The sequence below is a fragment of the Amblyraja radiata genome, chromosome 2, assembly GCF_010909765.2.
Source record: "Amblyraja radiata isolate CabotCenter1 chromosome 2, sAmbRad1.1.pri, whole genome shotgun sequence".
Classification (NCBI taxonomy): domain Eukaryota; kingdom Metazoa; phylum Chordata; class Chondrichthyes; order Rajiformes; family Rajidae; genus Amblyraja; species Amblyraja radiata.
This window is the reverse complement of record NC_045957.1, coordinates 85541533-85565666: the sequence shown is the minus strand read 5'-3', so window position 1 is coordinate 85565666 and position 24134 is coordinate 85541533. Positions and strand designations below refer to the sequence as shown.

Genomic DNA, 24134 nt, shown 5'->3' with positions numbered 1-24134 from the left:
ACATAGTTTTTTACAATTGATATCTGTGTAGAAGCAGCTCGTGTAATTTTCAATTAAAAGTTTTAATCATTTTATTTAAAATTAGTCATAGAGAATCATAGAGTGATACAGTGCGGAAACAGGCCCTTCGGCCCAACTCGCCCACACCGGCCAACAATGTCCCAGCTACCCAAGTCCCACTTGCTTGCGCTTGGTCCATAACCCTCCAAACCTGTCCTTTCCATGTACCTGTCCAACGGTTTCTTAAACAATTGGATAGTCCCAGCCTCAACTACCTCCTCTGGCAGCTTGATCCATACACCCACCACCCTGTTTGAAAAAGTTACCCCTCGGATTCCTATTAAATCTTTTCCTAATTTATTAAATCTTCATAAATTGTTGGAAAATATTTTATAAAATAGGTCAGAAGCTGTTGGAACAAGTTGCATTACCTTGTTAATAGTAGTGGAAGATGAAAGACAATTTTGAGTTAACAATTACATTAAAAATGAATAAAGTTTAAAATGTTTGCTAAGCATTTATCTTCTACCACATGATCTTGGCAGAGAACAACAAAACTACATTCACATCGCTCAATATGGAGCAAACTTCTGCCGGTCAGATTTCACCGATGTAATTTTGGGACTGTAAGCAGTTATGTCCTCTGTGGTCCCTGCAGCAGCTGTGGCATTAAGCGACAAAAATGGGACAGTGTTCATGCCAAGCAGGTTGGAGACAGAATAGTGGGGCGTTGGTAAAGGGGAAAGGGAGTCCACATCAACCACAGAGGCAGCTGCTGCTGCTGCCAAAACAGCCACAGAGATGGGGGTGGAGGTAGGGGTAGCAGACTGAGAGAGGTTCATGTTCAGCTCAACAGGGTTGGTGATGGAAGCAGTCTGAGCGCTGACTTTAGCCATCTCTAAGCTGCAAATGAAGAGGGGAACAGGAACAAACAGTTGGGTAGGTCAAGTCAAGGTGAAGAAGGAAGGTAAGAAGGAAGGAAACAGAGGATGGGATTAGATTGGTCAACAGATGGAAGAGGCAATGGGAAAGAAAAGGGGAGAAATAAGGATTGGAGACAGGGGGAAACATGTTATGGGTTAAAGAAGAGAAATAACAAAATGGTATTTCATGGCTTGATGATGAGACTTTAATTTAAAAAGACCAGTCTCAATAATGGTTTGACATCTGAGGAAAAGCACAATGATTAATGATGTGAGCAAACTTAAAGATCAAGAATTTTATATAATTTAGGTTTACTTTTCAGAACAAATAATTCTTAGTTGGAAAGGTTTTCAAGCCTTATTATTTTTCATTGCGTGTACAGCATTACTGTAAGTATTGTTTTCCAAATTGTTTCATGTGACTTTGCAAATGAAAAATGAATTAAATGTTTACCGTTTTCTACTTCATACAATGGATATACATCATCTGATTTCTACTTTATTAGACTAATTGAAAGATAGAACTAAAATCCTTTTGGAATTCTTATTTGTATTTTGCACAGCAAATGTATACATGAACACTAAAGGTAAATGCAAAATAGCACTGATAAATTACAAGCATATAAAGAATAAACTAAAATGCACATTTTATAGCATTTCATATTCATATGACAATGTACAAGGCATTGTACATTTACATAAGTATAAAAATCTGTATTAAAGACCAGTTATCTTGCTAATTAAATAAGATATACTTTGTGAGACTAATAAAATGTTTACTGACAAATGAACACTTAGTGCTGTACATAACAATACAAATATCTTATTCGATTTATAGTTTGTTTTAATTCTGGAACCAACATCAAAATATTATTCACTTGGGCCATCTCCGACATCTCCCTATCATTTCTGAATCTCACCGTCTCCATCACAGGAGACGGACTATTGACCGACATCTACTACAAACCTATTGACTCCCATGGCTATCTAGACTACACTTCTTCCCACCCTGCTTCCTGTAAAGACTCTATCCCCTACTCACAATTCCTCCGTCTATGCCACATCTGCGCCCAGGATGAGGTTTTCCATACTAGACCATCGGAAATGTCCTCATTGTTTAGGAAATGGGGGTCCCCCTCTTCCATTATAGATGAAGCTCTCACTAGGGTCTCCTCGATATCCCGCAGCTCCGCTCTTGTTCCCCCTCCCCCAATTTGCAACAAGGACAGAGTCCCCCTTGTCCTCACCTTCCACCCCATCAGCCGTCGCATAGAGCATATAATCCTCCAACACCTTTGCCACCTCCAACGGGATCCCACCACTGGCCACATCGTCCCATCTCCACTCCTTTCTGCTTTCCGCAGACCGTTCCCTCCGCAACTCCCTGGTCAACTCGTCCTTTCCTATCTAAACCACCTCCTCCCTAGGTACTTTTCACTGCAACTGCACAAGATGCAACACCTGTTCCTTTACCTCACTCCTCAATCCCACCCAACGACCCCGACAGTCTTTTCAGGTGAGGCAGAGGTTCACTCGCACCTCCTTCAACCTCATCTACTGTATCCGCTGTTCCAGGTGTCAACTTCTGAACATCGGCGAGACAAAGCGCAGGCACGGCCATCGTTTCGCCGAACACCTCGGCTCAGTCCGCCTTAACCAACCTGATCTCCCGGTTGCTCAGCACTTTAACTCCTCCTTCCATTTCCAATCTGACCTTTCTGTCCTGTTCCTCCACCATTGTCAGAGTGAGGTCCAGCGCAAATTGGAGGAACAGCACCTCATATTTTGCATGGGTAGCTTACACCCCAGTGGTATGAATCACCACCAGGGGCGCCGCACGATTGGCAGCCCTTCCAACAGTCTGCCTGTTTTTTCGTATTTTTTTAAATTTTTAGTCTGTGTTAAAAGTTTATGTAAATGTTCTCTGGTTTGTTTTATTTGGGTAGAAGGGGAGGGGATCAGGGAAAACTTTTTTTTCAGTTTCTTACCTTGCCTGTTTTCCGGGTCGCATCTCTGGTCGCTCTGCGGCCAACCATCGATGGAGCTGGAGGCCTCTTCGGACTGACTTGAGCCCCACCGCGGGGTGTGGACTTAACATCGGAGCTGATCCCTTGCCTGGGACTTACCATCAAGAGCTCGCAGTCTCGGGAGAGGCCGAGTCGGAAAGCTCCAACGAAGCAGAGGCTCGACCAACCCCGACCCGGGGTCCGATTGCCAGCGCGGGGGAGCTGACATCCCCCCAATGCAGGAGCTGATCACCCCGATGCGGAGGGCCCAAACGTTGCCGGCTACGGGAGTTAAGATCGTCCCGTCAATGGAGGGATCGAGGCCCTGACCACGGGAGAGCATAGAAGGGAAGAGATTTGAACTTTTTTTCGCATCCCATCACAGTGAGAAATGTGGAGGAGACACTGTGGTGGATGTTTATGTTAAAATGTATTTTGTGTGTTCCGTTGCTTTTTATTTGTATGACTGACTTGGCAAATGAAATTCCTCGTATGTTGCAAAACATACTTGGCTAATAAGGTATTATTGCGATTGTGATTGATTCAAATAGCTCTTGCTTTCCCTCTCTCTCCATCCCCGCACCCTTCCCAGTTATCCCACCAGTCTTACTGTCTCCGACTACATTCTATCTTTGTCCCGCCTCGTCCCCTACATTCTACCTCTGTCCAGCCCACTCCCCTGACATCAGTCAGAAGGGTCTCGACCCAAAATGTCACCGATTCCTTCTCTCCAGAGATGCTGCCTGTCCTGCTGAGTTACCCCAGCATTTTGTGTCTACCTTCGATTTAAATCAGCATCTGCAGTTCTTTCCTACACATCAAAATATAATTCTCAGAATAAGCATGTATTGCAGCAAATTAATATTCTTTCACAAATTCCATGTTGAATATTGAATGCTACATAAATGTCAATATGCAAATTGGGAATATTAACAATACGCAGTCAGACTCTGTTATTACAATCCCACAGGGGTAGGCCAAGTAGTTCTCCTCAATGGAGCTTCATTCATTCTATCGTGAGCTGAGCTGAATTTATTCCTTTATCACAGACCCAGCTGCTGTACTGGGCTTTCCAACTGTCGCTTATGTGCTGGGACCAAGTCTGATGAAGTCATTGTGCACTTCCTGTGAGTGTCAAAACAATGACAGCTGGCCAGCCCATAATAATGGGGTAAAAACCATTGCAGGGTTGAGCTGCTAGTTAGTACGAACCATATGTTTGTTTTTTATCAGGGACTAAACTCCATACAACTTCAACTGAGGGGAAAATGTGTCTAGTTGAAGGTTTGTAATAATCAAATTGGCTACACAGAGTTTAGAAACATAGAAAATAGGTGCAGGAGTAGGCCATTCGGCCCTTCGAGCCAGCACCGCCATTCAATATGATCATGGACGGTCCTCCAAAATTACTACCCCGTTCCTGCTTTCTCCCCATATCCCTTGATTCCGTTGGCAATAAGAGCTATATCTAAACTCTCTCTTGAATACATCCAGTGAATTAGTCTCCACTGCCATCTGTGGCAGAAAATTCCAGATTCACAACTCTCTGGATGAAAAAGTTTGTCCTCATCTCAGTCCTAAATGGCCTACCCCTTATTCTCAACCTGTGACCCCTGGTTCTGGACTCCCCCAATATTGGGAAAAATGTTCCTGCATCTAGCCTGTCCAATCCCTTAAGAATTAAATATATTTCTATAAGATTCCCTCTCACCCTTCTAAATTCCAGTGAATATAAGCCCAGTCGATCCATTCTTTCATCATATGTCAATCCCGCCATCCTGGGAATTACCCGGTGAAACTACGCTGCACTCCCTCAATAGTAAGAAAGTCCTTCCTCAAATTAGGAGACCAAAACTTCACATAATACTCCAGGTGCGGTCTCGCAGGGCCCTGTACAACTGCAGTAGGACCTCCTTGCTCCTATACTCAAATCCTCTCGCTATGAAGGCCAACACGCCACTTGCTTTCTTCACTGCCTGCTGTACCTGCATGCTTACTTTCAGTGATTGATGTACAAGGACACCCAGGTCTCGTTGCACCTCAGCCTTTTCCTAATCTGACACTTCTTCCCACCCTGCTTCCTGCAAAGACTCTATCCCCTACTCTCAATTCCTTCGTCTATGCCGCATCTGCGCCCGAGGTTTTCCATACTAGTACATCCGAGATGCCCTCATTCTTTAGGGAACAGGGGTTCCATTCTCCACTTTCCACCTTCCACAGAGACTGTTCTCTCCGAATCTCCCTGGTTAACTCAACCCTTCCCACCCAAACCACCCCTGCCCAGGTACATTCCGATGCAACACCTGTCGCTATACCTCTTTCCTTGACTCTGTCCAGGGGCCCCCAACAGTCCTTTCAGATTAGGCAGAGGTTCAGTTGCATCTCCTCCAACCTCATCAACTGTATCCGTTGTTCAAGATGTGGACTCTTATACATCGTCGAGACCAAACGCAGATTAGACGATCGTTTCGCGGAACACCTTCGCTCAGCTCGCCTGAACCAACCTGATCTCCCGGTATCTGGACACTTTAATTCTCCTTCCCATTTCTACACAGACCTTTCTGTCCTCGATCTCCTTAATTGTCAGTAAGTCTAAACACAAATTGGAGGAACATCATCTCATATTTCGCTTGGGCAGTTTACAGCCCAGTGGTATGAATATTGATTTCTCTCACTTCTGGTAGCTCCGGCATTCCCTCTCTCTTTATCCCTCCCCCACCCAAGTCACACTAGCTTCTCATTTTCACCCTACAAACAACTTACAATGGCCTTTTTCCTTTATCATCGTTACTTTTTTGCATATCTTTCATTCATTGTTCTTTATCTCTCCACATCACCATCTATATCTCTTGTTTCCCTTATCCCTAACCAGTCCGAAGAATGGTCACGACCCGAAATGTCATCCATTCCTTCTCTCCAGAGTTACTCCAGCTTTTTGTGTCCATCTTCGGTTTAAACCAGCATCTGCATTTCTTACTGCATTTAGATAATAATCTGCCTTCTTGTTCTTGCCACCAAAGTAGATAACCTCACATTTATCCGCATTATACTGCATCTGCCATGCATCGACCCACTCTCCCAATCTATCAGTCACCCTGCAGCCGCATCCGGAAATGGCGGCGCTGCCCAAGCAGCTGCGGATCGCCTGCAGTCCGTCTCTGTCTTTTCCTTTTTTTTGTTTTCTTTTGTCTTGTTAGATGTATGTTATAGTTTATTTTTAGTTGTGTATGTGTGGGGGGTGGGGGAAACTTGTTTTAACCTCTTCCTTCAAGGGGATGCAACCTTTTCTTTGTCATTTCTCCATTTCCGTCTCCGTTGAAGCCTAATCGTGGATCTGGCGGCCTCCAACTGGAACCGACCTCGAGGCTCCGGAGGCAGAGTCTGTGGACTCACCATCGCGAACCTGGCTGACTTTGGGGCTGTGGTGGCGCTGTGGCTGCGGCCCAACTTCGGAGCCTCGGAGGCTTCGGCCACGGGCCCAGTGGATGACAACATCGGGAGCTTGCAGGTCCCAGGTTGGTGACCGATTCTCCGCAACAACAGCTTCGTCCGCTGGACTGGAGGTTGGCAGTTTCGTCCGCCCCGGGCTGCGGAGTTTGAATCAGCCCGTTCGCGGAGCTTGGATTCAGCCGATGGACTTATCATCACCCGGCGGGGGGCCCAACATCGAAAGCCTGGGTCGCCTCAACGCAGAGGGAGAACAAGGAAGGAAGAGATAAGACTTTAAGACTTTTTGCCTTCCATTACAGTGAGGAGGCGCCTGGAGTCACAGATGGATGTTAAACTGTGTTCATTGTGTGTTCTGTTACTTTATTTTCTGTCATGGCTGCAAGGTATGCAATTTCGTTCAAACTAATAAGTTTGAATGACAATAAAGGAAACTCAATGCAACTCAACTCATAGCATGCTCCTCGTAGCTCACACTGCCACCCAGCTTTGTGTCCTCCACAAACTTGGAGATGTTACATTTAATTCCTTCGTCTAAATTGTTAATATATATTGTAAATCACTGGGGTCCCAGCACTGAGCTTTGCGGAACCCCACTAGTCACAGCCTGCTATTCTGAAAAGGACCCGTTAATTCCTATTCTTTTCTTCCTGTCTGCCACCCAGTTCTCTATCCATGTCAATACCAAACTCCCAATGCTGTGCTCTAATTTTGCACACTAATCTCTTGTGTGGGACCGTGTCAAAGGCTTTTTGAAAGGCCAGATATACCACATCCACTGTCTCTCCTTATCCATTCTTCTTGTTACATCCTAAAAAAATTCCAGAAGATTAGTCAAGCATGGTTTTCCCTTCAGAAATCCATGCTGACTTTGACCGATCCTGTCACTGCTTTCCAAATGCGCTGCTATTACATCTTTAATAACCGATTCAAGCATCTTCCCCACTACCGATGTCAGGCTAACTGGTCTATAATTCCCTGTTTTCTCTCTCCGTTCTTTCTTAAAAAGTTGGTTTACATTAACTACCCTAGAGTCTGCAGGAACTGATTCAGAGTCTATAAAACATTGGAAAATCACCAATGCATTCAGAGTCTATAAAACATTGGAAAATCACCAATGCATCCATGATTTCTAGGGCCATCGCCTTGAGTACTCTGGGATGCAGACCATCAGGCCCCGGTGATTTATCTGCCTTCAGTCCCAACAGTTTACCTAAAACCATTTCCTGACTAATGTGGATTTCCTCCAGTTCCTCCCACCTGCTAGATTCTCTGTCCCTTTGTATTTCTGGGAGATTGTTGGTGCTTAGTGAAGATAGAAACAAAGTACTTGTTTAACTGGTCTGCCATTTCCGTTTCCTATTATAAATTCACCTGTATCTGACTGTACGGGACCTACATTTGTCTTCACTAATCTTTTCCTCTTCACATAACTATAGAAGCTTTTACAGTCAGTTTTTATATTCCCCGCCAGGGGGAGGGGGGATGTGGGAGGGGACGAGGGGGGTATGGGGGCAGTGTGGAGGGGAGGGGTGTGTATGGGGGAGGGAGGTGGGTGTTGGCGAGATGTGTGGAGGGGAGGGAGGAGAGGAGGGGGTGAGGGGGGCAGCGAGCATTGTGGAGCCAAGGGGGGCAGGGAGGGGAGTGTGGATGGGGGCGATTGTGGGGGCGGGGAGGTTGTAGGGGGAGGAGGGGGTTTGGGAGGGGGTTGTGGGGGAGGGGTGTGTGGGCGGGGGGCTAGTTGTGGGGTCAAGGGGGGAGGGGTGTGTTTGGTGGGGGGTTGTGTGGTCAAGGGGGGAGGGGTGTGAGGGCGGGGGGTTGTGGGGGAGGGGTGTGTGGGCGGGGGGAGAGGGGTGGATTTGTGGATTAAATCTCTAGCACGATTGTCTTTTCGCCATTCCTTCCAGTTTCACAGAAAATGTAAGAGGGCAATGACCTGAAATAATGATATTATGATATTTTGGGTTGTAAGTATATGGCAGAAGTTTGGAGTCGACCAGGAAATATTCTTGTGTACAATTTATGGACACCTGAGTAGAAAGAATATTTTCTTCCTGAAGGATTGGCAATCCTCCATACGTCCTTTATATTTGTGTTGTTTATATAAGTATTCAGATGTTCACTGGGATGTAATTATTCTTTGAAATGAAGATCATCTATCTAGGTATTGGTCTAATACACAGTTTAGATCCTCCCCGATTATCAAATTGGACTGGGATATATCTGGGATTAAATTAAATATTTTATTGAAAAAATGAGGGTTTTCAGAATTTGGACCGTATATGTTCACCAAAATCAATGAGGTTGAGTACATTTCTCCGGATACTATAATATACCTACCCTCCTTATCAGCAATTGTGGACTTATGTTTGAACGGGATACCTTTACGGATTAGAATTGCAGTGCCCCTGGCTTTAGAGGGAAAGGTGGAGTGATACAACTGTCTAATCCACCTACAACCTCAGCATTCTTGAGGTGAGCCTCCTGATGGAATATTATGTCAGTGTTAAGTGATTTTAAGTGCGGTCCGATTACCAGTCTGCTGGCCCTTTGCCCGTAAATGCGTTGAATAGTGAACCATTTTGTTCTTTTTTTAACGTAGTTTGATCAGCACGGTACGGAGCTAATTACACGTGCGACCTATCCCTCCATAGCGCCACCGGAAGTCACAAATCCAAAGTATTAATGTGAAATCACCTTTTTAACTTCCCAATGTGCTAATCTGTGAAACAGATGCAACATTTTCAACAGCATGCGTCTCAGCTGCCTTGACTCACCGCATTAACATACTATTTTTAAGCAACTAAGTTGAGTGGATGTACTGAACATCTGTTCCATTATTCAAAGCACATTACAAGCAAAACATTTGATGGATTATAGAGTTGGATGTATAGTATGCAAAAGACTCAACAAAATGAGCTACTGAGTAGGCAAAGCTGCTCTGAGATTCAGTGACTCCCCACTGGATATCATTGTAGGGACCGTAAGTATCTCCAGGGACAGCCAACTCCCAGCTGAGAGATGAATTCTGCCAGTGATATCAAGATGATGTAGCTGGAAGCTACCACAAATATGCATGACGAGTGAGATTTCCCCAGGTACTGTTCATTGTGGTCTTTTGCAGGGTCCCATGGCAGCACTGCATGAATACAACCCAAGGTGATATGTCCATTGAGTTCCACGAGTTGAACAAATGAATATTTCCAAAGTTTGGAAAGTGATCAGTAAATTTCACATTTAATCCAAAATGTTCTCTAAGATTTCTTAAACCATCTCCCAGAACAACTTTTAGGAATTAAATAATCATCAAGTAATCTATCATGAGGCTGCAGTTTTTACTGGTTTTCACTGCTGCTGCGCTCTTACTTCGGTTTCACAAGAAAGTTCTAGTGATCTCATGAAATCCAAGTGCTACCAAGCTAAAGTCCAAAACTTCAGCTATTATTGCTGTTGATGTGTTTTCAATGTACAGTAATCCATTGATTTATGAGAGGGTTTGTGTTCTATCAAAAATTCACACATCAAACTTTCAAAAATCGAGAATTCACTATATTGAGATTCCCAACCTGCTCTCCTGAGATCTTTTCACAGTGAACATACTTGGAGATGACGTCCGATTTTTGAAGCATGCTTCTCATAACATAATAATTGGCTCTTAACTTCCAATCCCTCCCACTCATAACTAGTAGATAGGGATGTGGATTGTGCTAATGTGATGGCAGGGAACTGCAGACAAAGCCAAAAAGCAGAGACATGGTATACAACAGTGACAACACCCAAGTTTCAAGAACTTCATTGATTATGTTGTGGCATGCACCCATCATTGTAACAGAAAATTGGTTCGACTATCAACTAACACCAATCACCATTAAGGGCACTGAGGTGGAGGTGGTCGCTAACCACAGGTACCTTGGTGTGCAGCTTGACAGTGAGCTGGACTGGAAGGGTCATATGGAGGCGGTGTACAGGAAGGGACAAAGTCGACTGTATTTTTTAAGGAGGCTGAGGTCATTTAACATCTGCCAACCCCTGCTGTGCAGTGTCTACCATTCAGTGGTGGCCAGTGCTCTGTTTTTTTGCTGTGGCCTGTTGGGGAGATGGCGCCCGCATAGCGGACAAAAACAGACTGGACAAGCTGATCAGGAAGGCCGGCTCAGTGGTCGGGGCTGAGCAACGAACGGCAGAGGCCAGAACTCTGAACAAACTGGGTTCAATAATGACCAACCCCACTCACCCACTCCATGCCCTGAAGGTGATCAAGAGCAGCATCTTCAGTCAGAGACTGATTGCACCAATGTGCAAAACTGAGAGACATAGGAAGTCTTGTATACCAGCTGCTATAAGGTTATATAATGCGCATAAATAACTGCACTTTTTTTCATTCATTGTATTTTAACTTGTATTTTAACTTGTATTTTAACTTGTTAAGTATGGAAGCTATTTGAGGAAATGTGTGGTGTTATGTCTGTCTTGAAGCTGTCGTGGCACTGTAATTTCCTGTAAAGGATTATTAAAGGTATAATCAATCAATTAATCAATAAGCTGGACTTGTGTGTAATCATTTTATTCTGTAATCATGACCTAGTTTGTTACCTAATTAAGTCTTTATGTGACCTCCATTCTGTAATCAAGAACTAATTTTACTGTTAATCAAGTTTCTGTGTAATCTTGTCAGCTGAGAATGTAAAAGCTGTACAAAAGTCATGCTCAGTAGATCAGTTTTGTTCGGTCTCCTCATACACCAGTTTTAATAAGTTGCCTATTACTTTGAACACCAACACCGCGTGGCCTTTACATTTGCTCCTACAACAATGCTTTTCCAATTTAATTCTCTTGCTAGTTCCCCATCTTAGTCATAGAGTCATATAGCATATAGCAAACAGGCCCTTTGACTCAACTTGGCCATGCCGACCAAGATGCCCCCCCCATCTACACTATGTCCCATATGTCCACGTTTGGCCCATATCTCTCTAAACATTTCCTGTCTATGTACCAGTACAAAGTCCAAATTCCAAAGAATGTCCTTCTTTACTTGATGTCTCTATGTTAAATTAGCCTTTTGAAAAGAGTGATATTTATCCAAGTGTCTCATCCAAATCAATTATCATTTATTTAGTGACTTTATGGGTTGATCAACTACAGATATTGCTAGATACTAATGTCCATACACATGCAGCTCATTATTGTTCACCAATCCCATTTACTAAAAGGAACTGCATTGATTCTCTTCCTTTCTAACCAGTGCGCTGAAATTAACTTTTGACCAGGTGATACCATTCCCCCTAATTTATCCCTAAGCAGCAGCATAGATTTGAAGTCGGCATTGGATATTCTTGGACATCAAAATACTCACTGATTAATCTCAACCTGAAATTAATTTAGATGAAAATAAAATGCAGAGTGAAATATCTGGCATTATCATTTTCCTGGAATTAGGTTGAACAGTTCTAACTCTTGGAAATTAATTTCATGGTAAGTTCTCAGAAAGGGGAATCAAAAGCCCATATTTTATTTGTATTTCCTTACATCAAAATTCTTATGAGAAACTGAATATATAGAATTCAAAAATTCTTAATATTTGCGGTGTAATAACAGATTGTATATCACGGAGATATTATTTGTTATTATGTTTTATTCCTTTTTCAATATTCCACTAACGATAGATAACTCGGTTGTTGACTATGTCTTCCATCTTGATGTAAATAGCACCAATTGTTGTACATGGAGCAGTGAAATGTGCATCACAGGATAAGGCCATTCAACCCATATTGTCTGTGCCAAATAGGATTACAAGACATACTAATCTCATTTGCCCGCACATGATCCATATTCCTCAATTCTCTGCACATCCATGTGCCTTTCCAAAATTATATCTGCCTGCATCAACACCCCTAGCTGTGTGTTCCAGGCACCCATCACCTTCTGTGTAAAAAAACTTGCCCTGCATATATCCTTTAAACTTTTCCACTCTGTCTACCCAATCTATGCCTCTCATAATTTTAAATCAAGTCTTCCCTTAGCCTCCAACATTCCAGAGAAAACAATCCAAGTCTGTACAACCTCTCCATATAGCCAATACCCTTTAACCCAGGCAGCATTCTGGTAAACCTCTTCTGCAAATTCCTGTCCAATCCTCCACACCTTTCCTGTAATGGGGTGACCCAAACTGTATGCAATACTCCATAGATAGACACAAAATGCTGGAGTAAATCAGCGGGACAGGCAGCATCTCTGGATAGAAGGAATGGGTGTCGTCACCCATTACTTCTATCCTAAGATGCTACCTGTCACGCTCAGTAACTAGCATTTTGGGCCTATCTTCGGTGTTAACCAGCATCAGCAGTTCCTTCCTTCACAATACTCCAAATGCAGTCTCACTGGAGTCCTATAAAGCAGCATCATTACGTCCAGAATCTTATACTCAATGCCCTGACCAATTAGGGCAGACATGCCATAAGTCTCATTGCCGAGACGTAATTAGGATTCACTTGAATAATGAAGGCTGTTCTGCTTTATTCTAAACTCATTGAAGCTATCACAAAATGGGAGCAGGATCATAGCATTAGGAAACTATTTTTTTGTAACTATTGCTTCAATCCAATAGTTTAACAAAAAACAATGCCACAGTTGCTGAGACCAAACCTCTGGCGTAAATAGAAGCTACATGCCAATGATTCAGTACAACATGCAATGGACAAGTGGAATGTGACAGCTGGAATTACAGGTGGATGAAATCATTGGGTTCAAACCATTCATCCAAATTTGTGAGACAAATTTGTGCATTAATCATGTTTAATTTTCAGCAGTAGCAGGTGTCCTCCATAGATACCGTTGCAGCTCCTGTTAAATTTATGACTGTATACAATGTTTTCCGTGTAGTAGGTGCTGAGGACCTCAAAACCAATGTGGATACTACTGTGCTGGACACTGGGGAAAGCTACTGAGGACCAAGTAAACGGGTGCTGCACCAAGTCCAGTCAGAGGTCATTACATCCACAGAAAATTTAATGTGTTCCATGAGACCCAGAGAAGTTAACTTCTGAAGTGATGAAATAATGACAACGTCATTGGTTTTCTATGTTTACAAACTGGGCATTTCTTATTCTCTATTGATCTTGGAAAATTTGTAGTTGATTTTAATGACTGTCCATGTAAGAAAATTAGCGTTTTTGTTAGTAATGCTGATTTTTCAAACAGTGTGTTTTTAAAAATAATTTCATGCATTGAACTCCAAATCTAATTGAATTTGCTAACTGAATTTTAGCTTAAGGGATCAGGTTAGATGGATTGTGATTGCTTTGTCTTGCCTGATAAAGGAATGGATAATAGAGCAGAAATACAAAAAATCTACATTTTGGTTTCTCATCAGTGGAGTTGTATGTGTAACATATGGCAATACTGTGATCTTGTGAATTGTCACAGAAACATGCAAAAGCATTTTTTCCACAGTTAATATTTGACCTCACACAGGCACTTTCCCAGCAATCACTTCAAAAATGATTAGTGCAAAGTATATAAACCATGATTGCATTACTTGAGACACACGTGACTGCAGATGCTGGAGTCTAAAGCAGAAAACAGACTGCTGGAGGGACAGCAGGTCAGACAGCATCTGTGGAGGGAAATAGATCAACAATGTGTTTATTTCCCACAGTAGATACCATCTGACCTCCTGAGTTTGCCCTGTAGTTTATTGTTATTAGTTTACTAGTTATTGATAATATTTTGGCATTATTTTCTTGATAGATTTGATAAAAATGTATTTTTATACTGTAGATGGATTATGCATGCAACCAATCATATAGCTACCTCAGCACTACTAACCCCGCCTTAGGTATCATTTATAATAACGCCTGTTTCTCCTTCTGCGCAGTACAGTAGCAGACTGGAGTCAGTGATGTATCGTTTAACTCTGTGTCCTTATTAAAGACTCATAGAAAGTTACACGTGTGTAATGTCTCATTTACATGGTGTCAGATAGAGACAACTCGCGTCTCCTGTCTACCGGTTTTTATTTCTTTTGCTAAGTTTTTATTTTAATTTTGACGATGGCTGCCTCTTGCCGAAAGCCTGCTCAGCTCATCTTCGATTCGGACATCGCGGAGCGCTGGGCTACTTTCGAACTGGACTACCGCCACTACATGAATATCGCACATCGGAACGAGCCCGACGAAGTCAAAGCCTCTCTTCTTCTCAACCTTGCCGGCCCCGATGCCATGAGAAGAGTGAGAACTTTCAGTTACGCCCCAGCGGTCCTGGGTGCCGACGATCAGGTACTGATACCCATAGAAACAGCCAATGACCCAAGTGTCCTGATGCGCAAATTCAGGGAGATTTGTGACCTGCCCTCTAATCGGATTTTAGAAAGGGCACGATTTTTTACTCGAAAGCAGTCGCCTGATGAGCCTGTTGAGTGCTTCATCGCTGATTTACGTTACCTAGCTCAGAGGTGCCGGTTCGAAGCGATGACAGACCAGCTAACTAGAGACATTTTGGTGACAGGGATGCTCGATCAGAAACTGAGATCAGAGCTCCTCCGCAAACCAGATCTGACCTTAAATGAAGCCATGCATGCCTGCAGAATGGCTGAGGTCATCGACCCGCCAGACAGTCAGCGTGATTCGGACACTAAATCTATCAATCTGACTGGGTTCAATAGACCGCGACCTCGAACGGATAATACGAAATTTGTGCCACGGGCCAGCTCCGTATCTGGCGGTGAGCCCCCTAAATGCCCGAACTGCAACTATATGCACCACAGGCAGTTGCCATGCCCTGCCTACGGTAAAGCCTGCAACTGCCTGCCGTTCTCGTGGGAAAGTTCCACAAGCTTCCAGACCTAACCTAAACATGCAGATGCAAGTTGATAACAAGTATGATTCTCCGTCCCTGCACGATGCTGCCCACGTTGCCGATCCAATTAATTCGGGAAGGCAAGTGTGTACTCCCTCCTCCACGCACCTGGCCGGCTATCCGATCCAACTGTTTTGATAACTGTCAACAATTCCGATTTTCACGCTAAGCTCGACACGGGGGCAAAGGTGAATGTAGTGTCAATAAGCCTTTTCAAGAAGATAAGGAAAACGTCGCCTATTTCCTTCGCTCCATAGATGCTGCTGCACCCGCTGAGTTTCTCCAGCATTTTTGTGTACCTTCGATCTTCCAGCATCTGCAGTTCCTTCTTGAACACTTTGTCTACTCCATTGCGATATCTCCTCAAGGTATGCCTACTTTGAAGAAGTTCTCCTCCTGTCTCCGGAGACAGTTTCACAACCTCCTCTCTACCCTCGAGCTGTCTCCTCCCATCCCCCCGCCCTCAGGCTCCTCCTCCTCCCTTTTTCCTTCCTTCTCCCCCCCACCCCCCATCAGTCTGAAGAAGGGTTTCGGCCCGAAATGTCGCCTATTTCCTTCGCTCCATAGATGCTGCTGCACCCGCTGAGTTTCTCCAGCATTTTTGTGTACCTTCGATCTTCCAGCATCTGCAGTTCCTTCTTGAACACAAGGAATAATGAGCTCCTGATTGCAGACTGCTCCACACTACATGCTTACGGGGGTGAGGTGCTGAGACCGCTGGGTAAAGCTACTTTCACTTGTGTGCTGAAAAAAACAACGCGTGCCTTGACCTTTTATGTTTTGAACTCAGACTGTGTGACTCTGTTGGGCAACCAGGCATGCCAGGATCTGGGACTGGTGTCGTTCGACAGAACGGTCCACAAGCTGATGATATCGGTGGACCCAATAAAGGAATACCCCGACCTGTTTAATGATGAACTGGGCAAGCTGCCTATTACCTACAAAATTGCTACTGATCCAAAGGTGGCACCTGTAATTCGTGCACCGCACAGAGTGTCTCACGCCATGAAGGACAAAGTCGAATCCATGTTAAACGACATTGTCACCATGGGGGTGCTAGAAGCGGTCAGCGAGCCCACCGAGTGGGTGTCCACCATGCTTGCCACGTTAAAAAAGGACAAGAGTGAAATCCGTGTGTGCATCAACCCTAAAGACTTGAACCTTGCCATCAGGCGCCCCCACTACCCCATGAGGACAGTTGAGGATGTTGCAGCTCAGGTCGGACAGGCCACCGTCTTCTCTGTCCTCGACGCTAAGAGCTCGTTTTGGCAGATACCGCTGGACAAGCGGTCATCAAATCTGACCACGTTTTCGACACCGTTCTGCAGATTCAAGTTCTTGCGAATGCCATTCGGCATCAACTCTGCCAGCGAGGTGTTCCAGAGGAGCATGGAACAGCTGTTCGCTGGTCTGCCGTGCGCTATCATTGTTGATGACATCCTGGTCTACAGAAAAAACACGGTGGAGCACGACCAGAACCTACGCTGTGTCCTGGAGCGGGCACGACAGATCAACCTCAAGCTTAACCCCAAGAAGTGCAGGTTCCGGGTCTCCGAGGTCACCTACGTTGGCCATGTATTCAGTCCTGCCGGACTCAAGCCCGATCCTTTGAAGGCTGCCGCCATCACTGAGTAGCCGGCCCCCACCGACGTGCTCGGCCTGCAGCGTTTCCTGGGTATGGTGAACTATCTTGGGAAATTTATACCCAACCTCAGCGAACTGAGCTCGTCCCTGCGACAACTGACTAGAAAAGACACCACCTGGTCCTGGTTCCCGCAGCACCAGCAGGCTTTCGATACTTTAAAGTCTAAACTGATCAGCACTCCTACTCTGATGTTTTTCGACCTGAAGCGCCCCATCACTGTCACCTGCGACGCCTCGCGATTCGGGCTCGGTGCAGCCTGCCTACAGTCCTCCGCCGATGGCTCCCTGCTCCCTGTCTCCTATGCCTCCCGTACTATGACCAACACCGAACAACGCTACGCACAGATCGAAAAGGAACTGCTTGCCACCGTTTTCGCCTGCTCTAAGTTCAAAGACTTTCTTTTCGGGAACTCTTTCACGGTTGAGACTGACCACCAGCCATTGGTGACTATCCTGAACAAGCCGATCCATGTCGCACCTGCCAGGCTGCAGCGTATGATGATGCAGCTCCAGCGTTTCGACTTCACCATTGTTTATAAAAAGGGTACTGAAATGCACGATGCTGACACTCGCTCTCGTACCCCTCGCGCTTCCTGTGATCGCCACCCCTGCGAACGGGAGGACCTTCTGGTGCTCGCCATTGACTTTGTCCCCACTAAGCAGCTTCAGTGCCTAGCCGAGCATACTGCCGCCGACCCCGCTCTGCAGCGGCTTTCTTCAGTGATAAAAGTGGGTTGGCCGAGCAAGCGCGCCAGCGCGCCTGCAGAGACACAGCCTTTTTTCCTGGTTCGCGACGAACTGGTCATCCAAGACGCCGTTATTGTTAAAGGCTACAAGGTCGTGATCCCCTCCTCCCTGTATGACAAGTACTACAGCGTGGCCCACAGCGGGCACCCGGGTGTTGATGCCATGATCGCCCACGCACAGTGCCAATTCTACTGGCCTGGAATGGCTAAGTACATTCGGGACCGGGTCTTGTCTTGCTCTACCTGCAACAGCCTTGCGCCCCACCAGCAAAGGCAGCCCCTCTTGCAACAACCCACGCCAGCCTTGGCCTGGACCTCGGTGGCCGCTGACATTTTCGAGTGGCGCGGTAAACACTACCTTGTCCTGGCTGACTCATACTTGAACTGGTTCGAGGTTGACCTTCTGACCTCCCTCACGTCCGAGATGGTCATCCGCAAGCTGAGGAAACACTTTTCCACTTTCGGCTCGCCTGTCCGTCTGCAGACCGACAACGGCAGGCAGTTTACCAGCCAGGAGTTCAAGCTCTTTGCCAACAAATGGAACTTCCTCCACTTCACGAGCAGCCCTGAGTACCCACAGAGTAACGGGCTTGCTGAGCAGGCTGTCCGGAGTGTCAAACTGCTAATGGAGCAAGCGCGCCTGGCGAATTCCGACTTTTATCTCGACCTCCTGAACCTGAGGAACATTTCCAGGGACGCTACCCTGGGTTCACCTGCCCAGCGGCTGATGTCCAGAACGACGAGACCACCGATTCCGATTGCTCAACACAAGCTGCTACCTCGAGTGCTGGAGCCTGCATCCGTCCAGACGCGCATTCAGGAAAAGCACGACATCCAACGATGGTCACATGATAGATCGTGCAAACCACTCAAGCCTCTGCTGCCTGGGCAGGCCGTTCGTCTACAGACTGCTAGTGGATATTCCCATCTGGCCCCCGTGGTTGGCGTTGCCGACGCACCTCGTTCGTACCTTGTGGACTTTGAAGGGACTGTTTACCGCAGGAGCCGCCAGCACCTGCTTGCAGTACAGGAGCCGCTCCCGCAGGCAGCGGGACCCTACGCTCCGCCGCTGCGGTTCCAGCCGTCCGCTGCTGTTCCCATTACCGGCCCCTGCATGCCCCAGACCCCTCGCGTGTTTTGTTCACCTCCGCGTGGGACGCCTATTGCTAACCATTTTTCCACCCCTCCCGCTAGTTTGTCCCCCCTGCCGTTCTCTGTTTCCCCTGCGGCTTCGTCGCCTCCGGGTTTGCCGACGTCCTCTGGTCTTTCTGGTGAGGGGGGGGAAGGGTTGGTCCATACGCGCTCGGGCCGTGTCAGCAAGCCACCTGTTCGGTATGGTGATTTTGTTTAATTTTGTTGCCATGGTTATCCTACATGTTTAATCTTCTAAGGGGAATTATGTAGATGGTTTATGCATGCAACCAATCATATAGCTACCTCAGCTACTAACCCCGCCTTAGGTATCATTTATAATAACGCCTGCTTCTCCTTCTGCGCAGTACAGTAGCAGACTGGAGTCAGTGACTACTCATGTATCGTTTAACTCTGTGTCCTTATTAAAGACTATTAGAAAGTTACACTTGTGTAATGTCTCATTTACATATACCTTACATTTTCAGTAATAATTCATCATATCCTTAACTTCAATGATTTGTCTTTTCTGTCCTAGCCTCGGAAATGAGCCCAAATCACGTTGGTACCTTTTCCAATGCCAACATAATTTCCAGGAAGTTCGGGAAACTATGAACTCTTCAATTGTGGAAATTTCAAACGAGACTGCAGTGAAATGATCTTGACCAAGTCATTATTCACTGAGTCATGCTGCAGTTCCATAGTAATAAAATGTATTCATATTAGCAGTGTGGCAATAGTAATAGCTACTCGTTACAACAGCAGCTTTGTTATGTATAGATGCACAGTTAAAACCGTTTAATAACTGAAATGCTTTTACTGTTAAAATTATTATTGGTGGTATGAATAGTAATGAGACATAATGGGGAAAAACCTGAATCTATTTTATATAATGCCTACGATTATGATTTTTCTTTTATTTAGGGAATGACAATCATGACTTGATTCTTACGCATTTTCAATACATGAGGTTGGAGAGCACACTTTGACTACACAATTAAGGCACAACTTCTCATCTGTTGTGTCCTTCCAGGGAACAATAAAGAGGGAACCTACCTTGCATTTATGAGATATTGTGCCAGGCTAATGTTGGCAGGGGATCCTGTGATGGTAATCTGTCGCTCTGTGGAACCTTCAATGGCATTCGCAATTTTGATTTGTGCTCCAGACATCTGTCTAATTTCATTTATTTTGGTTCCTTGTCTGCCAATAATGCATCCAATTAACTGTCATGAAAGAAAAATAGAAACACATCATCATCCGTTAAAGGGATGTACAGAGGAGCCGTAATTTACCAAGTAATATTAATTATTGATTTTTTTACATTTGAAAAGCTATACACAAAATTTTAAATGCATTCTATTAAACTATAAAATTAAACATATTCCTTAGACTTTCACATTAGTAAAATTTTGACCTCTAGATTACACCGTGAAGATTAGACCAAGAAGCATATAGCATAACTGCCAACATTTGAAAATGAAAAATCTTATTCTGAGTGCGTGGGTTGAAGGAGTGCGAGCGCCGGGTGGGATCATTACGGGTGGGGTCATACCCATGTGAGAGTACAAGAATGCATAACTTGTTTATTGTGTATTTGTTATATAGTTTATTGTGTATTATATGTCATAGCTGCTTTCTTGCATTTGTCCAGAAGTTTATCATTGAAAGTCATTTGGTAGCAACGTTTCCCCTTGGCCTGGGAAAACGTTAAGAGGCTGGAATCTACTGTATCTCGTTCTTTCTTTCTCTCTCCCTCTCTCTCTCCCTCCCCCTCTCTCTCCCTCTTGGGAGCTGATTGGACGGGAATTTTAAGGGGAAGCCGGTCGGTAATCCCCTTAGAGACAGCGGTTGATTGGCTGTTTTTTTCTTCATTTTTAAATCGTACTGTTCCGAGTTTTCACACCTTTTTAACTTAAAAATCGGAACAAATACGATAAAAATCGGACTAGTTGGCAGGTATGATATAGATGGTTATGTTTATTAGAGAACCTTAATCCATTGAGATTTCACTGAACATTTGAGGATAATAAAAGAGCCATTTCCTCTCGTAAAGAAAGTTTGTGGCATCGTTCATGACACTGAGCAACAGGTCTCATTGGAAAACTGGTTAGAACTGAATAAGATCAGCTGCAACCACCAGCTGTGAGCTAAAAGTGAAGCATAGTGGACTCATGCCTAGATACCACATAGTGACCAGTATACAAACTCCTGGGCAGGAACGTATAATTTTACATACATGGTAAAGACAGAATTGTACACGGCTTACGTAGCACAGAGCAGCCTAGAGCACAGAGCTGCAAAAACAACTTATCTCATCATATGAACTCCCAGCACATGCTCGGTAGAGGTAATAGAGAGAAATGTAAATGAAGAATAGTATAAAAATTATGTAAAGTTTGGATCAGAGCACATCTGCCCAGGGACAGATGTCTGCCAGGTTGGCCAACTTGTAATTAGGATAATTTGTTCTGAAGATGAACTCCAGACTCTGTGTGAATTTTTACTGTCCAGATTTCTGTTCATACCATGATGTTTGATGGAGTTTCCTAGGTACCACACTGACATTTCCAGTCAAAGCCCTTATCTGAAAGAAAATAATCTGTAAGAACAAAAATTAAACATTCCCATAGGAAGATAGGCAACAAGTCACTAATACTTGTCAGCTAGGCCAGCAAAATCTATTTTCTATCTTTAATTAAAATGGATTTAAATCAAATCATTAATCATTGTTTACTGATTTAAAGTGTGTATTGCATTTTAAATCATGAAAATCTGCTGAGAAATAAGGCATAGTTTAGCCATTGACCTACATTTTAGGCCAACACTCTTATTATATGTGAACAACATTCTATTCAGAAAATTCTGTAGTTATACAATTTTTGTGTGGTCAAGACATGATTGGGAAACTGCTTACAGTTTATAGGTGTAATGCTTCACTTTTCATTCTTATAAATGTTGACACAAGTGAATATGGTGGCCATTGTTAATTCCCTGGAACAACAGGACAAAATGCCTTATTCAATAAATGAAATAAGACATTGTTGGTAGGCTCCAGCAGCTATTTGAGAATCACTGTACCAAGTGATCACTAAAGCCCTTATCTGAAAGAAAATAACCTGTAAGACTTTCTGGAGAGGATAGGGCATGGGATGAAGACCTGATACAAATGTCATGGGCCAAATAGCAGCCTTCCAACCATAATCATATTATAATTCTAACTCGACCACTGCCTTCTGCAGTGGCCATGCTTTACAAATTTATTATTTTTAAGTGTTCAGAATCATTTGTATCCTTCTTGTAATAACCATCTCTCTGGAATCATTGTCAATTTAGATGTTACCTTAAATTTTAAAAGAAGCAGCTACCATGGGTTTAGAGCAAAACTATCTGCAGATTCTTTCTTTTAACCATATAACCATATAACAATTACAGCACGGAAACAGGCCATCTCGGCCCTACAAGTCCGTGCCGAACAACTTTTTTCCTTTAGTCCCACCTGCCTGCACTCATACCATAACTGACGAGGGTAAAGCAGTGGATGTTGTCTATATGGACTTTAGTAAGGCCTTTGACAAGGTTCCTCATGGAAGGTTGGTTAAGAAGGTTCAACTGTTGGGTATAAATGCAGGAGTAGCAAGATGGATTCAACAGTGGCTGAATGGGAGAAGCCAGAGGGTAATGGTGGATGGCTGTTTGTCGGGTTGGAGGCAGGTGACTAGTGGGGTGCCTCAGGGATCTGTGTTGGGTCCTTTGTTGTTTGTCATGTACATCAATGATCTGGATGAAGGTGTGGTAAATTGGATTAGTAAGTATGCAGATGATACCACGATAGGGGGTGTTGTGGATAATGAAGAGGATTTCCAAAGTCTACAGAGTGATTTAGGCCATTTGGAATAATGGGCTTTATAAATCAGAGCATTGAGTATAGAAGCTGGGATGTAATGTTAAAATTGTACAAGGCATTGGTGAGACCAAATCTGGAGTATGGTGTACAATTTTGGTCGCCCAATTATAGGAAGGATGTCAACAAAATAGAGAGAGTACAGAGGAGATTTACTAGAATGTTGCCTGGGTTTCAACAACTAAGTTACAGAGAAAGGTTGAATAGGTTAGGTCTTTATTCTCTGGAGCGCAGAAGGTTAAGGGGGGACTTGATAGAGGTCTTTAAAATGATGAGAGGGATAGACAGAGTTGATGTGGACAAGCTTTTCCCTTTGAGAATAGGGAGGATGGTAGTTTCTCTCCCTGTTTTTTTTATGTGGTATAGTTTGGTTTCAAAGATGCCAATAGAATAAACTGAAAAAACAATATCAAGTGGGTAAATAATTTGGGAGTTTAGGGAGGGTGTATAATCAAACACATACACAAATGCAAGCATTTGTTTTAAGTTCAATACATTTTTGAAGAAATCATTTAAGTTTGTTTTAAAGCTGCCTGTTGCAGGCAACAGTTGAATCATCTGATTGATAGGCTTTGACATTAGGATGTTTAAAAGAGAAGTAGGTATGTTTATGGAAATTAGAAATAAATACTTTTTTAATGTAAAGATAAATTTAATGCAAAACATAAAATCCTCCTTAGTGGCAATGCACCTCAGACCCTGCATCAGCTCTGAGAGGAAATTCTGCAGCATAATGCCATTCAGTAAATCCTGAACTTCCAAACTTGAAACTACATGTACCGTGTTCCAGGAATTATGGCCTTTTAAAATGCAGATTGCAAATGCTGAGCAGGAGTCAACCATGTGTGTACACATCCAACTTATGTAATTGTGCATTTGCCACAATGCTAAAGTTTATCAAATAAAACATGAATTTATGGTGAGAAGGCAGGCACAGGTTACTGATTGTGAATGATCAGCCATGTAGGTATGTTACTGAACTTACCTTCAGCGGCGCTGCAGTTCTGCCACTGGCCGTGTGTGCGACTTTGGCGCCTTTGGGGGGGGGGGGGGGGGGGGGGGGGGCGGGGTTAAAATGAGGTTTTCTCCCGCCTGCCGGAGTTTTATTTTCTCAGGCTGCTAGCTAATGCTGAAGAATTGTTCCGACTGCCGTTTTGTTAAATTTTTTTTTTAAACCGCGGGACAAATGCAGCGCTGGAGTAAAGGAAAAATCCGCTTCTAATGCCATCAACGGCGACGACGGGGTGGATTTCCCGTACGGGACAGCTAAAGGTAAGCCGTTTATTTTACATATAAACGTGCTTTTTAGGATTACCTTAATCTAAATTTTACGTTGCGAAAAGGTGATTTAGGCCCTATACGAATCGGCAGTATTTTTCCTGCCGATATGGGGTTTAAATTCACCGCAACCGCAATGTTCCAATCGATCGCGTTCCACAAAATCCCACACAAGATGATTTAAATGGCCATTAATTTACGG

The 24134-nt window shown here is 44.1% G+C and overlaps 1 protein-coding gene across 5 annotated transcripts in view; it reads right to left on the bottom strand.

The window, feature by feature from the left end:
* LOC116991260 (poly(rC)-binding protein 3-like) overlaps positions 1–24134 on the bottom strand; it is a 169397-nt gene that overhangs the window by 10995 nt on the left and 134268 nt on the right. For 2 of the 5 annotated variants that reach the window (XR_004416729.1, XM_033049742.1), the window contains one exon: positions 19807–19976. Coding sequence is in view for 4 of the 5 variants with exons in the window: in XM_033049742.1 (XP_032905633.1) it covers positions 19807–19976 (170 nt within the window). In the remaining variant the exon portion in view is untranslated. Of the gene's footprint in view, positions 1–334; positions 904–19802; positions 19977–24134 lie in introns of those variants that run through there. The other 3 variants (XM_033049733.1, XM_033049725.1, XM_033049749.1) reach the window with 3 other exon arrangements.